The 17,766-nt window shown below is 41.4% G+C and overlaps 1 protein-coding gene across 4 annotated transcripts in view; it reads left to right on the top strand.

The window, feature by feature from the left end:
• Positions 1–14,796, top strand: part of LOC139532756 (immunoglobulin-like domain-containing receptor 2) — a 48,430-nt gene extending 33,634 nt beyond the window's left edge. For 2 of the 4 annotated variants that reach the window (XM_071330761.1, XM_071330759.1), the window contains 6 exons: positions 1,833–1,979; positions 3,723–3,896; positions 4,156–4,284; positions 9,353–9,590; positions 9,789–10,692; positions 12,626–14,796. In XM_071330761.1, the coding sequence (XP_071186862.1) occupies positions 1,833–1,979; positions 3,723–3,896; positions 4,156–4,284; positions 9,353–9,590; positions 9,789–10,692; positions 12,626–12,661 (1,628 nt within the window). In that variant the 3' untranslated portion in view covers positions 12,662–14,796. Of the gene's footprint in view, positions 1–1,832; positions 1,980–3,722; positions 3,897–4,155; positions 4,285–9,352; positions 9,591–9,788; positions 10,693–11,187; positions 11,226–12,625 lie in introns of all 4 variants that reach the window. The other 2 variants (XM_071330760.1, XM_071330762.1) reach the window with 2 other exon arrangements.
• The last annotated feature ends 2,970 nt before the right edge of the window (positions 14,797–17,766 follow it).

Genomic DNA, 17,766 nt, shown 5'->3' with positions numbered 1-17,766 from the left:
TTTTTAGAAAATGTATTTAAAAAAAATCAGAAATATCACATTTACACAAGTATTCAGACCCTTTACTCAGTACTTTGTTGAAGCAACTTTGGCAGCGATTACAGCCTCGAGTCTTCTTGGGTATGACGCTGAAAGCTTGGCACACCTGTATTTGGGAAGTTTCTCCCATTTTTCTCTGCAGATCCTCTCATGCTCTGTCAGGTTGCATGGGGAGCATCGCTGCAAAGCTATTTTCAGGTCTCTCCAGAGATGTTTGATCCAAATCATGTCCAATCAATTGAATTTACCACAGGTGGACTCCAATCAAGTTGTAGTATCAGACCTCAGGATAAGACCCAGATACAGACAGTTCGAAATAACAAAAGTGTATTACAACAACAGGGGGCAGGCAAGCGACAGGTCAAGGGCAGGCAGAGGTCAGTAATCCAGAGCAGAGTCTGAAAGGTATAGAACGGCAGGCAGGCTCAGGGTCAGGGCAGGCAGAGGTCAGGGTCAGGGCAGGCAGAACGGTCAAAACCGGGAAAACTATAAAACAGGGACTATAGAGAAAAACAGGAGTATGGGAAAAAGACTGGCAGGCTTGACGAGACAAGATGAACTGACAACAGACAAACAAAGAACACAGGTATAAATACACAGGGGATAATGGGGAAGATGGGCGACACCTGGAGGGGGGTGGAGACAAGCACAAAGACAGGTGAAACAGATCAGGGCGTGACATGTAGAGACATCTAAAGGGTGATCAATGGAAACAGGATGCACCTGAGCTCAATTTTGAGTCTCATAGCAAAGGGTCTGAATACTTATGTAAATAAGGTATTTCTGTTTTTTAATTTGAATACATTTGCTAAAATTTCTGAAAACCTGTTTTCGCTTTGTCATAATGGAGTATTGTGTGTAGATTGATGAGGAACAAAATAATTTAATTGATTTTAGAATTAGATTGTAATGTAAAATCAAAATGTGGGAAAATGGAAGGGGTTTGAATACATTCCGAATGCATTGTTTGTCTCTGTGTGTATTAGAGATAATACAAATATATGTCTCTGTGTGTAGTATATAGAATATAAATATATGTCCCTGTGTGTAGTATATAGAATATAAATATATGTCTCTGTGTGTAGTATATAGAATATAAATATATGTCTCTGTGTGTAGTATATAGAATATAAATATATGTCTCTGTGTGTAGTATATAGAATATAAATATATGTCTCTGTGTGTAGTATATAGAATATAAATATATGTCTCTGTGTGTATTAGAGATAATACAAATATATGTCTCTGTGTGTAGTATATAGAATATAAATATATGTCTCTGTGTGTAGTATATAGAATATAAATATATGTCTCTGTGTGTAGTATATAGAATATAAATATATGTCCCTGTGTGTAGTATATAGAATATAAATATATGTCTCTGTGTAGTATATAGAATATAAATATATGTCTCTGTGTGTAGTATATAGAATATAAATATATGTCTTTGTGTGTAGTATATAGAATATAAATATATGTCTCTGTGTGTAGTATATAGAATATAAATATATGTCTCTGTGTGTAGTCATCATTCTGTCATAATGATGGTAGTCGATTAGGTCAGTATCAGCAATGTAATCTCTGCATGACATACTGTAACAGGAAACACTCTTTCCCTTTCCTGCCTGTAGCCTTGTCCCCTGACCAGACTTCCTGAAAGGTTGAGAGGGTGTGTGTGTGTGTGTGTGTGTGTGGAGAGTGCGAGGGAATACTCTTCCAAGCAAAAACAAATACCACTTCCTACTCTACAATGTTGCACATAGAAATGTAACTTTCATCTCTCTCTCTTCCAGAATGGGCCTTTGTGGGCTCGGTCGCCCTGGGTATTATCCTGTTCATCTTGCTGTTTGGTGTGTGTTGGTGCCAGTGCTGTCCTCACTCCTGCTGCTGTTATGTGTCCTGTTGGTGCTGTCCTGAGACCTGCTGCTGCCCACGGCACTGTAAGTCCTGCTGCTTCCACTAGAGATCATACCACGTTAGATCAACTGTTGTACTAAACTAATATTGTAGCATACTACAGTTATTGTAGCATATCATACTGTATGTCACTCATTCTACCAATCCACTACAACCTTTTTAGTGGATATCATTTCTACTACTGTAGAATTCCCAGAGCACCTGTGGAGTCTGGAATACCTGAAGTGATGAATGTTTCTCCTGCAGTATTACCTGTGGAGTCTGGAATACCTGAAGTGATGAATGATCCTCCTGCAGTATTACCTGTGGAGTCTGGAATACCTGAAGTGATGAATGTTCCTCCTGCAGTATTACCTGTGGAGTCTGGAATACCTGAAGTGATGAATGATCCTCCTGCAGTATTACCTGTGGAGTGTGGAATACCTGAAGTGATGAATGTTGCTCCTGCAGTATTACCTGTGGAGTCTGGAATACCTGAAGTGATGAATGTTCCTCCTGCAGTATTACCTGTGGAGTCTGGAATACCTGAAGTGATGAATGTTCCTCCTGCAGTATTACCTGTGGAGTCTGGAATACCTGAAGTGATGAATGATCCTCCTGCAGTATTACCTGTGGAGTCTGGAATACCTGAAGTGATGAATGATCCTCCTGCAGTATTACCTGTGGAGTGTGGAATACCTGAAGTGATGAATGTTCCTCCTGCAGTATTACCTGTGGAGTCTGGAATACCTGAAGTGATGAATGATCCTCCTGCAGTATTACCTGTGGAGTGTGGAATACCTGAAGTGATGAATGTTCCTCCTGCAGTATTACCTGTGGAGTCTGGAATACCTGAAGTGATGAATGATCCTCCTGCAGTATTACCTGTGGAGTGTGGAATACCTGAAGTGATGAATGTTCCTCCTGCAGTATTACCTGTGGAGTCTGGAATACCTGAAGTGATGAATGATCCTCCTGCAGTATTACCTGTGGAGTGTGGAATACCTGAAGTGATGAATGTTCCTCCTGCAGTATTACCTGTGGAGTCTGGAATACCTGAAGTGATGAATGTTGCTCCTGCAGTATTACCTGTGGAGTGTGGAATACCTGAAGTGATGAATGTTCCTCCTGCAGTATTACCTGTGGAGTCTGGAATACCTGAAGTGATGAATGTTCCTCCTGCAGTATTACCTGTGGAGTGTGGAATACCTGAAGTGATGAATGTTCCTCCTGTAGTATTACCTGTGGAGTCTGCAATACCTGAAGTGATGAATGTTCCTCCTGCAGTATTACCTGTGGAGTCTGGAATACCTGAAGTGATGAATGATCCTCCTGCAGTATTACCTGTGGAGTGTGGAATACCTGAAGTGATGAATGTTCCTCCTGCAGTATTACCTGTGGAGTCTGGAATACCTGAAGTGATGAATGTTGCTCCTGCAGTATTACCTGTGGAGTGTGGAATACCTGAAGTGATGAATGTTCCTCCTGCAGTATTACCTGTGGAGTGTGGAATACCTGAAGTGATGAATGTTCCTCCTGCAGTATTACCTGTGGAGTGTGGAATACCTGAAGTGATGAATGTTCCTCCTGCAGTATTACCTGTGGAGTCTGGAATACCTGAAGTGATGAATGTTCCTCCTGCAGTATACCTGTGGAGTCTGGAATACCTGAAGTGATGAATGTTCCTCCTGCAGTATTACCTGTGGAGTCTGGAATACCTGAAGTGATGAATGCTCCTCCTCCAGTACTTTCTGTCTCTTCTATCTCTCTGTTCTCTCTCCATGTAGTGTACGAGGCAGGAAAGGGGTTGAGGAGCAGGGCTTCGTCCCCCCAGATCGCTGTCTATCCACCCTACTACGTACCTGGGGTCCCGGCCATGGTCCCCATCGCTCCCCCCTCCCTGGTGGACACTGGGATGATGTCCGCTCCCCCCTCTGTGTCAGAGAACAGCGCAGCTGGAGGTGGGTACTGGGTCTGGTCTGGTGTTGTCTATTGATGTTCTGATGTATTAAACGTTATCTAACAAACTGCATTTGGATTTTTAACATAATTTCTTACTTTAAGGCAGCAATATAAGAAACATACTGATATAGTTGAACAGCCATTTCTTCACCTTGCTGAACGTGTGTGGAAAGCTCATAGAGCTCAACAGTGTGTAGTAGTGAGGCCTGTCTCTCCTCTCCTGCCTGACAAGTGTTTGTTGTCTCATATACGTCTCAGTGCGGCCTGTGTACCGGCTGCAGTCCACTCTGGATCAGTCCTCTCTGGATCAGGACTCTCTGAAGGTGTTGCAGCACGTAGAGAAACAGCTGGCTCATTTCCACCCGGCCAAGCCCCAGAGCCACGACTGTAAGCCCGACAGACAGACAGACAGACAGACCGTAGACTCTATACACCCTATACTCTACTCTGTCTGAAATCCACTTCTGCATGTGTCATGACTGTAAGCCCTACAGACAGACAGATAGTTACCCTACCCTGTGTAGACTCAGCAGGACTTATAATCTACTACACTCTGACATCCTCTGTGAAATCAAATCCACTCTGAAATCAACCTGACTCATGGCTGTAAGCCCTACAGACAGACAACCCCTGTGTAGGACAGAGTCAACATGCTTTATATACTCTAGCTATAATCTGCATGAAATCCATTCTGAAATAACCTCTGCCTACACACTACTCTCTGAAATCCATTCTGAAATAACCTCTGCCTACACACTACTCTCTGAAGTCCATTCTGAAATAACCTCTGCCTACACACTACTCTCTGAAATCCATTCTGAAATAACCTCTGCCTACACACTACTCTCTGAAATCCATTCTGAAATAACCTCTGCCTACACACTACTCTCTGAAGTCCATTCTGAAATAACCTCTGCCTACACACTACTCTCTGAAATCCATTCTGAAATAACCTCTGCCTACACACTACTCTCTGAAATCCATTCTGAAATAACCTCTGCCTACACACTACTCTCTGAAATCCATTCTGAAATAACCTCTGCCTACACACTACTCTCTGAAATCCTAGCTTCAACAGTGCTCCTCTTCTCTCTTCTCCTGCAGCTGCACAAGCATTTCGCTACACCTGCAATAACATCTGCTAAATATGTGACCAATACAAATGTGTTTGATTTGAAATCATAAAGACAACACACCTGATTCATCCTACTTCATAAAGACAACCCAGCTGATTCATCCTACTTCATAAAGACAACACACCTGATTCATCCTACTTCATAAAGACAACACAGCTGATTCATCCTACTTCATAAAGACAACACACCTGATTCATCCTACTTCATAAAGACAACCCAGCTGATTCATCCTACTTCATAAAGACAACACACCTGATTCATCCTACTTCATAAAGACAACACACCTGATTCATCCTACTTCATAAAGACAACACAGCTGATTCATCCTACTTCATAAAGACAACACACCTGATTCATCCTACTTCATAAAGACAACACACCTGATTCATCCTACTTCATAAAGACAACACACCTGATTCATCCTACGTCATAAAGACAACCCAGCTGATTCATCCTACTTCATGAAGACAACACACCTGATTCATTCTACTTCATAAAGACAACCCACCTGATTCATCCTACTTCATAAAGACAACACACCTGATTCATCCTACTTCATAAAGACAACACAGCTGATTCATCCTACTTCATAAAGACAACACACCTGATTCATCCTACTTCATAAAGACAACACACCTGATTCATCCTACTTCATAAAGACAACACAGCTGATTCATCCTACTTCATAAAGACAACACACCTGATTCATCCTACTTCATAAAGACAACACACCTGATTCATCCTACGTCATAAAGACAACCCAGCTGATTCATTCTACTTCATAAAGACAACACACCTGATTCATCCTACTTCATAAAGACAACCCAGCTGATTCATCCTACTCCATAAAGACAACACAGCTGATTCATCCTACTTCATAAAGACAACCCAGCTGATTCATCCTACTTCATAAAGACAACACAGCTGATTCATCCTACTTCATAAAGACAACCCAGCTGATTCAACCTACTTCATAAAGACAACACACCTGATTCATCCTACTTCATAAAGACAACCCAGCTGATTCATCCTACTTCATAAAGACAACACAGCTGATTCATCCTACTTCATAAAGACAACACACCTGATTCATCCTACTTCATAAAGACAACCCAGCTGATTCATCCTACTTCATAAAGACAACACACCTGATTCATCCTACTTCATAAAGACAACACAGCTGATTCATCCTACTCCATAAAGACAACACAGCTGATTCATCCTACTTCATAAAGACAACACAGCTGATTCATCCTACTCCATAAAGACAACACAGCTGATTCATCCTACTCCATAAAGACACCACACCTGATTCATCCTACTTCACAAAGACAACACACCTGATTCATCCTACTCCATAAAGACAACCCAGCTGATTCATCCTACTTCATAAAGATAACACACCTGATTCATCCTACTTCATAAAGACAACCCAGCTGATGCATCCTACTTCACAAAGACAACACACCTGATTCATCCTACTCCATAAAGACAACACACCTGATTCATCCTACTTCACAAAGACAGCACACCTGATTCATCCTACTTCATAAAGACAACACACCTGATTCATCCTACTTCATAAAGACAACACACCTGATTCATGCTACTTCATAAAGACAACACACCTGATTCATCCTACTTCACAAAGACAACACACCTGATTCATCCTACTTCACAAAGACAACACACCTGATTCATCCTACTTCATAAAGACAACACAGCTGATTCATCCTACTTCACAAAGACAACACACCTGATTCATCCCACTTCACAAAGACAACACACCTGATTCATCCTACTTCATAAAGACAACACACCTGATTCATCCTACTTCACAAAGACAACACACCTGATTCATCCTACTTCACAAAGACAACACACCTGATTCATCCTACTTCATAAAGACAACACACCTGATTCATCCTACTTCACAAAGACAACACACCTGATTCATCCTACTTCATAAAGACAACACACCTGATTCATCCTACTTCATAAAGACAACACACCTGATTCATCCTACTTCATAAAGACAACACACCTGATTCATCCTACTCCATAAAGACAACACACCTGATTCATCCTACTTCATAAAGACAACACACCTGATTCATCCTACTCCATAAAGACAACACACCTGATTCATCCTACTCCATAAAGACAACACACCTGATTCATTCTACTTCATAAAGACAACCCAGCTGATTCATCCTACTTCATAAAGACAACACACCTGATTCATTCTACTCCATAAAGACAACCCAGCTGATTCATCCTACTCCATAAAGACAACCCAGCTGATTCAATCTACTCCATAAAGACAACCCAGCTGATTCATCCTACTTCATAAAGACAACCCAGCTGATTCATTCTACTTCACAAAGACAACACACCTGATTCATCCTACTTCATAAAGACAACACACCTGATTCATCCTACTCCATAAAGATAACACACCTGATTCATCCTAAGTCATAAAGATAACACACCTGATTCATTCTACTCCATAAAGACAACCCAGCTGATTCATCCTACTTCATAAAGACAACCCAGCTGATTCATTCTACTTCACAAAGACAACACACCTGATTCATCCTACTTCATAAAGACAACACACCTGATTCATCCTACTCCATAAAGATAACACACCTGATTCATCCTACTTCATAAAGACAACCCAGCTGATTCATCCTACTTCATAAAGACAACACACCTGATTCATCCTACTTCATAAAGACAACACAGCTGATTCATCCTACTTCATAAAGACAACACACCTGATTCATCCTACTTCACAAAGACAACCCAGCTGATTCATCCTACTTCATAAAGACAACCCAGCTGATTCAATCTACTCCATAAAGACAACCCAGCTGATTCATCCTACTTCATAAAGACAACCCAGCTGATTCATTCTACTTCACAAAGACAACACACCTGATTCATCCTACTTCATAAAGACAACACACCTGATTCATCCTACTCCATAAAGATAACACACCTGATTCATCCTAAGTCATAAAGATAACACACCTGATTCATTCTACTCCATAAAGACAACCCAGCTGATTCATCCTACTTCATAAAGACAACCCAGCTGATTCATTCTACTTCATAAAGACAACCCAGCTGATTTATCCTACTTCATAAAGACAACACACCTGATTCATCCTACTTCATAAAGACAACACAGCTGATTCATCCTACTTCATAAAGACAACACACCTGATTCATCCTACTTCACAAAGACAACCCAGCTGATTCATCCTACTTCATAAAGACAACCCAGCTGATTCAATCTACTCCATAAAGACAACCCAGCTGATTCATCCTACTTCATAAAGACAACCCAGCTGATTCATTCTACTTCACAAAGACAACACACCTGATTCATCCTAGTTCATAAAGACAACACACCTGATTCATCCTACTCCATAAAGATAACACACCTGATTCATCCTAAGTCATAAAGATAACACACCTGATTCATTCTACTCCATAAAGACAACCCAGCTGATTCATCCTACTTCATAAAGACAACCCAGCTGATTCATTCTACTTCACAAAGACAACACACCTGATTCATCCTACTTCATAAAGACAACACACCTGATTCATCCTACTCCATAAAGATAACACACCTGATTCATCCTACTTCATAAAGACAACCCAGCTGATTCATCCTACTTCATAAAGACAACACACCTGATTCATCCTACTTCATAAAGACAACACAGCTGATTCATCCTACTTCATAAAGACAACACACCTGATTCATCCTACTTCACAAAGACAACCCAGCTGATTCATCCTACTCCATAAAGACAACACACCTGATTCATCCTACTTCATAAAGACAACACAGCTGATTCATCCTACTTCACAAAGACAACACACCTGATTCATCCTACTCCATAAAGACAACCCAGCTGATTCATCCTCGTTTTGTGAGCCAGTCTCACACTATCCGTACATCACCACCTTGTTGATCCTCATCTAATGATTCATTCCTTGAATTCCTCCAATCCTCATCAACTGCTGGCAGATTGTTTTCTTTCTCCGATTGGATGTGTTGTCCTTGTGTGTCAAAGACAGTCTGTAAAAGAAGACCTATTGTAATGTGTCTGTTTTAGAGGTTTTTCATCTAGGACTTCCTCTCTCTCTCTCTATGTTCTGTGCATGTCCACTGGATGCTTCATTCAACTGGCATCTTATCTTAGGCCTAGTCACTGTGATACTAACACTGTGATTCATAGTATCATAAATACAAAAACGTACTCATGTCTCCACCCCTCCTTCCCTCTCCTCCTCCTCAGCCTGCAGTATCTCAGAGCTCAGTTCTCTTCATGAGATGGATACAGGGAGTTTCCGTCAGTCCTACCGCCAGATACAGAAGAAGGCCCTGCCAGCCATCCCTGACCACGACCGTGACCTTGAAGACATCCCTGACCTCCATCATCCCTCGTCCTCCTCTCAGACCCGTCGCTCCACACGCTACCAGCACCGCCGCAACCGCAGCATTGAGGAGGACCATCATCATCATAATAACAGCAGGTCGCCAGAAACGCCTTTAGACTGTGTGTGTGTGGAGGGGAGTGGGGGTTGTGTGTGTGTCTTCATAGGGGTTGTGTGTGTGTGTGTGTGTGTGTGTGTGTGTGTGTGTGTGTGTGTGTGTGTGTGTGTGTGTGTGTGTGTGTGTGTGTGTGTGTGTGTTCTGCATGTTCTAAGTTCCTAATGTGATGTTATGTCCAGGTGGAACCCTCGTTCGGAGCACCTGCAGCGTAAGGCCTTCCTCCTGGGTGGGAAGTCAGGCTCTCTGGATGAGCTGGAGGAGTTTGCCCAGTGCTACAGACAGAGAGGCCCCAGGGAGGAGCTCACCGTCAGGGACATCAGAGACACCGACCAGGAGTACGAGAGACTGGAGCTGCGTGAACGAGAAGGTGACCGGGATAGGGATCGACATCGGGAATACTATCCGCCTTCTTACCGGGACAAGACGACGAAACGTGGTTACCGTGACAACAGGGATTGCGATGACCGCGCAGAGACTTGGCGAGAACGAGATCGCCAAGAGGATTGTCATGGAGATCGTCAGGGAGACCGACAACGCAGTCCGCCACCCTCGCCCAAGAAGAGACGGGGCACGTGGGACAACGAGCTGGAGCAGCGCCCCCCTAAACCCCCTGCCCCTCCTCCCCCTCCTCGCCAGAGCCCCCGGGGGCGGGACTACGATGACGAACTCCTGAGCACTCTTTTGGAGCGCAAGACCAGACGGGGTGGGGCCAGTGACAGTGGGGGTGATAGGGGCAGGGGAGGGGGGCGCAGCGAAGAGGACACGCCCTCAGACACACCCTCTAAGGGTTCTAAGGGCTCTAAGAAGAGCAGCGGCAGTGGCGGCGAGCGTCACCATAGCCGTTGGCCTAGCAACAGGGAGGTGGAGTTGGTATTAGACTCACGGGGAGAAGACTCTCTACCCCCGTCCTGCCAGACTGCGTTAGAGCGGGTCAGAGCCGCTGAGCGCCCCTCCCCCTCCCCTCGCCCCTCCAACGGAGGCTCCACCCATTCTTCCCGCCCCTCCAACGGAGGCTCCACCCATAGCCACGCCCATACCCTACAGCAGGAGAGCGGAGAGGAGCGGGATAAGCCCCGGAAAGTGGTGAGCTACATTTAGGGTACACCCAGTATGGGTCCACTTCATCCACAGTAGAAATATACTGAAGAGATACTGTACTATAGTTGAGACTACTTATTTAGGGCAAAGATATCCCTATGCTCATACAGTACTGTAGCTAAGACTGCTTAAAGGGATACTTCAGGGTTTTGTCAATGAAGCCCTTTATCTACTTCCCCAGAGTAAGATTAACTTGTGGATACCATTTTTATGTCTCTGCGTGCAGTTTGAAGGAAGATGCTAACTAGTGTTAGCGCAATTGTTAACTAGCGTTAGCCCAATGACTGGACGTCTATGGTAACTGTAGTAGTACAGTAATGCTAGTTAGCATTGGTTTGCAAAACGACTGAATGCAGAGACATAAAATTGGTATCCATGAGTTAATCTGACTGGGGAAGTAGATAAAAGGCTTCATTGACAAAATCCCAAAGTATCCCTTTAAGGTAAGACAAGCGATAAGCTTATGCCCATCTTTCTCAGGTATGGAGGCTCACCTTAACAGATATACTGTGACTCAGGTGAGAAAGGAATCCGTTTTAGACGTTATTGCACCTGTGCCTCTTAGCCAGAGAGATACGCAGAATCAAACCATAATAAGAAAAGCTGGAAAACTATCGTCAAGATCTGAACCTGAACCACTTACCTTTTCTAGCGTTCCATTCTGCCAACAACAACAACAACATCTTCTTCCTGTTTGTTTTTCTAATCTAATGGTTTACAACTGTGTTGATATGGACTTTTATGGCTCTAACTCCATTTGTCTGTAATCAGTTACAATTAAAAGGCACAGGTGATTAGATATCACATTTGTTCAACTTAACATCTTGACTACCACTACCACTACTACCACTACTACTACCACTACTACTACCACTACTACTACTACTACTACTACTACTACTACTACTACTACTACTACTACTACTACTACTACTACTACTACTACTACTACTACTACCACTACTACCACTACTACTACTACTACTACTACTACTACTACTACTACTACTACTACTACTACTACTACTACCACTACCACTACCACTACCACTACCACTACTTGGCTAATGCCAGCGTTGTGTTCAGCCTACTAACAGATTTTTTTTACCTCAGTTGAAATGGCAGAGCCAGGTGAAATCTCTTTGTAACCTTTGTGACCCCAATGTGACCCCAGAACCTGACCTCACTTATCCTTCTTATTCTGCCTGCTTGCTGTCCCTCAGCCAACTAACTAACAGAGCTTGGCTTGCTGTCCCTCAGCCAACTAACTAACAGAGCTTGGCTTGCTGTCCCTCAGCCAACTAACTGACAGAGCTTGGCTTGCTGTCCCTCAGCCAACTAACTAACAGAGCTTGGCTTGCTGTCCCTCAGCCAACTAACTAACAGAGCTTGGCTTGCTGTCCCTCAGCCAACTAACTAACAGAGCTTGGCTTGCTGCCCCTCAGCCAACTAACTAACAGAGCTTGGCTTGCTGTCCCTCAGCCAACTAACTAACAGAGCTTGGCTTGCTGTCCCTCAGCCAACTAACTAACAGAGCTTGGCTTGCTGTCCCTCAGCCAACTAACTAACAGAACTTGGCTTGCTGTCCCTCAGCCAACTAACTAACAGAACTTGGCTTGCTGTCCCTCAGCCAACTAACTAACAGAGCTTGGCTTGCTGTCCCTCAGCCAACTAACTAACAGAGCTTGGCTTGCTGTCCCTCAGCCAACTAACTGACAGAGCTTGGCTTGCTGTCCCTCAGCCAACTAACTAACAGAGCTTGGCTTGCTGTCCCTCAGCCAACTAACTAACAGAGCTTGGCTGAGACGAGCAGGGTCTTTTCACTGTTACACTGGGCTAAATGAACACAAAGCACAGCTTCCATCACTCTGCACACACGTGACTAACGTGAAGCTCTCTTGCTGTTTTCTTTTAACAGAGCACTCTTCTTAGCAGAGACTCTCTCATAGTTTGATGCCTGGAGAGGACACATACAGACACTGGGAAAGACACTGGGGATCATCCTCTACCCCCCCATCACCCCACACTGGGGAGGAGAGAGGAGAGGTTCTCAGACCACACTGGGCAAGCAGAGAACACCATGGAGAGGTCTGTGACTTTGCATCCAGCAGCAGAGGGAATGGCTACCTCTGAGTGACAGGCAGTACATCCACTGGACTGACCATGGCACAGGACTTGGGACAGTCTGATCAGGCTTCAGATACACATCGATCACCATGACCTAAGAAGAAGAGTAATGTTCAGAGCTGGGACAAAGACCTCTGGATGCACAGGACAAATAGCACTGTGTGTGTGTGTGTATTGGTGAATGTGTGTATTGGTGTGTGTGTGAGACAAAGTATGGTGCTTATTCCTGTCTGCTCTTTTGTGTGTGAGAGTGAATAGTTTCTCCATCTCCCTGTCTATTCTATTCTTCTCTCTCACTAACAACACACACTGAATGACGATGTCATCCCGGAGTTTCTGTCACTGCCACCTCTACACAGTGCACGCTCTCTCTGTGAAGTCGCTGAATGATGATGTCACTCTGGAGTTTCTGCCACTGCCTGCACCACCACCACTGCCCAGTCACGGTCGAAGGCCGGCGTTGAGACAACGTTTGGATTCTGTTGTGTGAATGGTGTGGATCCCCCATACCATTGTGTTTTTCAGTGCCATTGTAAAGCACCTATTGGCCTTGACTCTGTGGATAGAGGACACAGTGTTTCTTAATCATTGTGTTTAATGCAATGATACAATGTGTGTTATATCCAGTAGGTTTGGACTAGAGGGTACTACTAACAGCGCTAGTGAGAGAAACTGGAACTTTAGGGACGCAGGTAGCCTAGCGGTTAAGAGCGTTGGGCCAGTAACCGAAAGGTCGGTGGTTCAAATCCTCGAGCCGACTAGGTGAAAAGAAATCTGTTGATGTGCCCTTGAGCAAGGCACTTAACCCTAATTGCTCCTGTAAGTCGCTCTGGATAAGAGCGTCTGCTAAATGACGTAAATGTACTGGGTTGTGATTATGTGCCATCTATCCTTCGAAGACTGTATTTGGTTTATAATAGTTTTATACGTAGTTTATCAACTCTGCCTGTCATGGTGTGATTACAATGCAGTAAATGATTGTGCAAGTGTAACTGAAAGCGCTTGTGTGTATGTCTGTGTGTGTTTAAGATAACCAAGGTGTGTTTAGTTTTCTTGTCAATGTTGTGTAAACTGCTAAACACAACTTTATCTCCACTCATTAGCACACACACACACACACACACACACACACACACACACACACACACACACACACACACACACACACACACACACACATACACACACGCACACACAGCCCTTCATGCAAACATACTGGCTGTCAACTTACCACAGCTTTCTCTTTCTTACGCTTGCAAAACTTGTAGAAGGATTCGTTACAATTGTTCATGTTTAGTGTTGTTTTTTCCACTTCTTTCAGTGTATTTATTGTTCATGGCGTTTGTGCTTTTCTATGTTATTTTCTTTCTATGTCATTGTGTTCCTGTGTTACATTTTTCTGTCTGTCAATGAGAGGGTTGTTTCACAGCCCAGCTCCCTGTCTGTCAATGAGACGTTGTTTCACTGAGTTTAAGTCATAGGCGACAGGCAACAATGGCTTTGTCTATTTATGATCATCACGTACTGACTGTTACTCTAAGAGATCTGGTAATCACACACACACACACACACACACACACACACACACACACACACACACACACACACACACACACACACACACACACACACACAGACACACACAGTATCTTGGAAAGTGCATGTTGGTGAACACTAAACACACACACTTTAGTTGTATTTCTCCTTTAGGTTACCTTGTTATAATAACTTGTACCATAACTGGGGCTTTTTGCAATAACACTTACCGTCCATTACAAACTAATGCCTAATGAACTATTTATTATTTAACATTTACATTTACATTTAAGTCATTTAGCAGACGCTCTTATCCAGAGCGACTTACAATTTAACTCCAGAGATGCAGTTTAACCACAGCATTTACCTCAAACACTGTTGACCAGACAGCTTCAATCTCATTCAATAAAGTCTACTTAATCTACACATCTTCTCCACTGTCCTTCATTCAGTTTATAAGGACCTTTTGTCCCCCTTTAAGTGTTATGTCTTTATGGTAGTAAAGTATGTCTTATAAATCATTGTATTAAAGTATGTCTTGTAAACTGTGGTATGTCTTATAAACTATTTGTGAATCAACAATGTAGTTCTTATGAAGACTATATGAATGCTCTAGAAAGTCTTAATATAAGTGGGTCAGTTAATTGTTCTGTTGTGTCTGAGGCGCTGGCAGTTTTCCGCCCGGCGACTCATGATGTGGCTTGGGGTTGGGAGGTTGGGGAGGGGCTAACCACTCAGCTCAGGGTTGTATGTGAGGAATGTGGTTGAGCAACTCATTCCTAGGCCTGAGAGCCTCAGAGCTTACACACACGCTAGCCTGAGAGGAGTGATGACATCACTTCTCTGAGAGGATAACAACAACTCTGTCAGATAATAACAACTCTGTCAGCTAGATGATAACAATAATAACAACTATGTCAGATAGATAATAACAACTATGTCAGATAGATAATAACAAATATGTCAGATAGATAATAACAATAATAACAACTATGTCAGATAGATAATAACAATAATAACAACTATGTCAGATAGATAATAACAACTATGTCAGATAGATAACAACAATAATAACAACTCTGTCAGATAATAACAAATATGTCAGATAGATAATAACAATAATAACAACTATGTCAGATAGATAATAACAAATATGTCAGATAGATAATAACAACTCTGTCAGATAGATAATAACAACTCTGTCAGATAGATAATAACAACTATGTCAGATAGATAATAACAATAATAACAACTCTGTCAGATAGATAATAACAACTATGTCAGATAGATAATAACAACTATGTCAGATAGATAATAACAATAATAACAACTCTGTCAGATAGATAATAACAACTCTGTCAGATAGATAACAACAACTATGTCAGATAGATAATACAATAATAACAACTCTGTCAGATAGATAATAACAACTATGTCAGATAGATAATAACAACTATGTCAGATAGATAATAACAATAATAACAACTCTGTCAGATAGATAATAACAACTCTGTCAGATAGATAATAACAAATCTGTCAGATAGATAATAACAACTCTGTCAGATAGATAATAACAACTATGTCAGATAGATAATAACAATAATAACAACTCTGTCAGATAGATAATAACAACTCTGTCAGATAGATAATAACAACTCTGTCAGATAGATAACAACAACTATGTCAGATAGATAATAACAATAATAACAACTCTGTCAGATAGATAATAACAACTATGTCAGATAGATAATAACAACTATGTCAGATAGATAATAACAATAATAACAACTCTGTCAGATAGATAATAACAACTCTGTCAGATAGATAATAACAACTCTGTCAGATAGATAATAACAACTCTGTCAGATAGATAATAACAACTATGTCAGATAGATAATAACAATAATAACAACTCTGTCAGATAGATAATAACAACTCTGTCAGATAGATAATAACAACTATGTCAGATAATAACAACAACTATGTCAGATAGATAACAACAACTATGTCAGATAGATAATAACAACTATGTCAGATAGATAATAACAACTCTGTCAGATAGATAACAACTATGTCAGATAGATAACAACAATAATAACAACTATGTCAGATAATAACAACTATGTCAGATAGATAATAACAACTATGTCAGATAGATAACAACAATAATAACAACTATGTCAGATAATAACAACTATGTCAGATAGATAACAACAACTATGTCAGCTAGATAATAACAACTATGTCAGATAGATAACAACAATAATAACAACTATGTCAGATAGATAATAACAACTATGTCAGATAGATAACAACAACTCTGTCAGATAGATAACAACAATAATAACAACTCTGTCAGATAATAACAACTCTGTCAGATAGATAATAACAACTATGTCAGATAGATAATAACAACTATGTCAGATAGATAACAACAACTCTGTCAGATAGATAACAACAATAATAACAACTCTGTCAGATAATAACAACTCTGTCAGATAGATAATAACAACTATGTCAGATAGATAACAACAACTATGTCAGATAGATAACAACAATAATAACAACTCTGTCAGATAATAACAAATATGTCAGATAGATAATAACAAATATGTCAGATAGATAACAACAACTCTGTCAGATAGATAATAACAAATATGTCAGATAGATAACAACAACTCTGTCAGATAGATAACAACAACTATGTCAGATAGATAACAACAATAATAACAACTCTGTCAGATAATAACAAATATGTCAGATAGATAATAACAAATATGTCAGATAGATAACAACAACTATGTCAGATAGATAATAACAACTATGTCAGATAGATAACAACAATAATAACAACTCTGTCAGATAATAACAAATATGTCAGATAGATAATAACAACTATGTCAGATAGATAATAACAACTATGTCAGATAGATAACAACAACTCTGTCAGATAGATAATAACAACTCTGTCAGATAGATAATAACAACTATGTCAGATAGATAATAACAACTATGTCAGATAGATAATAACAACTATGTCAGATAGATAATAACAAATATGTCAGATAGATAACAACAACTCTGTCAGATAGATAATAACAACTCTGTCAGCTAGATAATAACAACTATGTCAGATAGATAATAACAACTCTGTCAGTTACACCCGTAGCACACAAGGGGTCTGGTTCCCGGACACAGAAGCAGCATGCTTTTAGTCTAGGACTAAGCCCAAACTGGTTCCGGGAAACTGGCCCAAGAAGTCATACCGCTCTGAGTTTTTTTCCCAATACACATAATAACATCTGGTCCACATTGGAAACCCAGGGACAGGATACAACTGAGGACTGAGCAGGAAAGAGAGTAGCTGTTGTCATCCTCTGTGGATGAGAGTACAAT

The sequence above is a fragment of the Salvelinus alpinus genome, chromosome 10 (assembly GCF_045679555.1).
Source record: "Salvelinus alpinus chromosome 10, SLU_Salpinus.1, whole genome shotgun sequence".
Lineage (NCBI taxonomy): Eukaryota > Metazoa > Chordata > Actinopteri > Salmoniformes > Salmonidae > Salvelinus > Salvelinus alpinus.
This window is presented reverse-complemented; position numbering and strand designations above follow the sequence as displayed.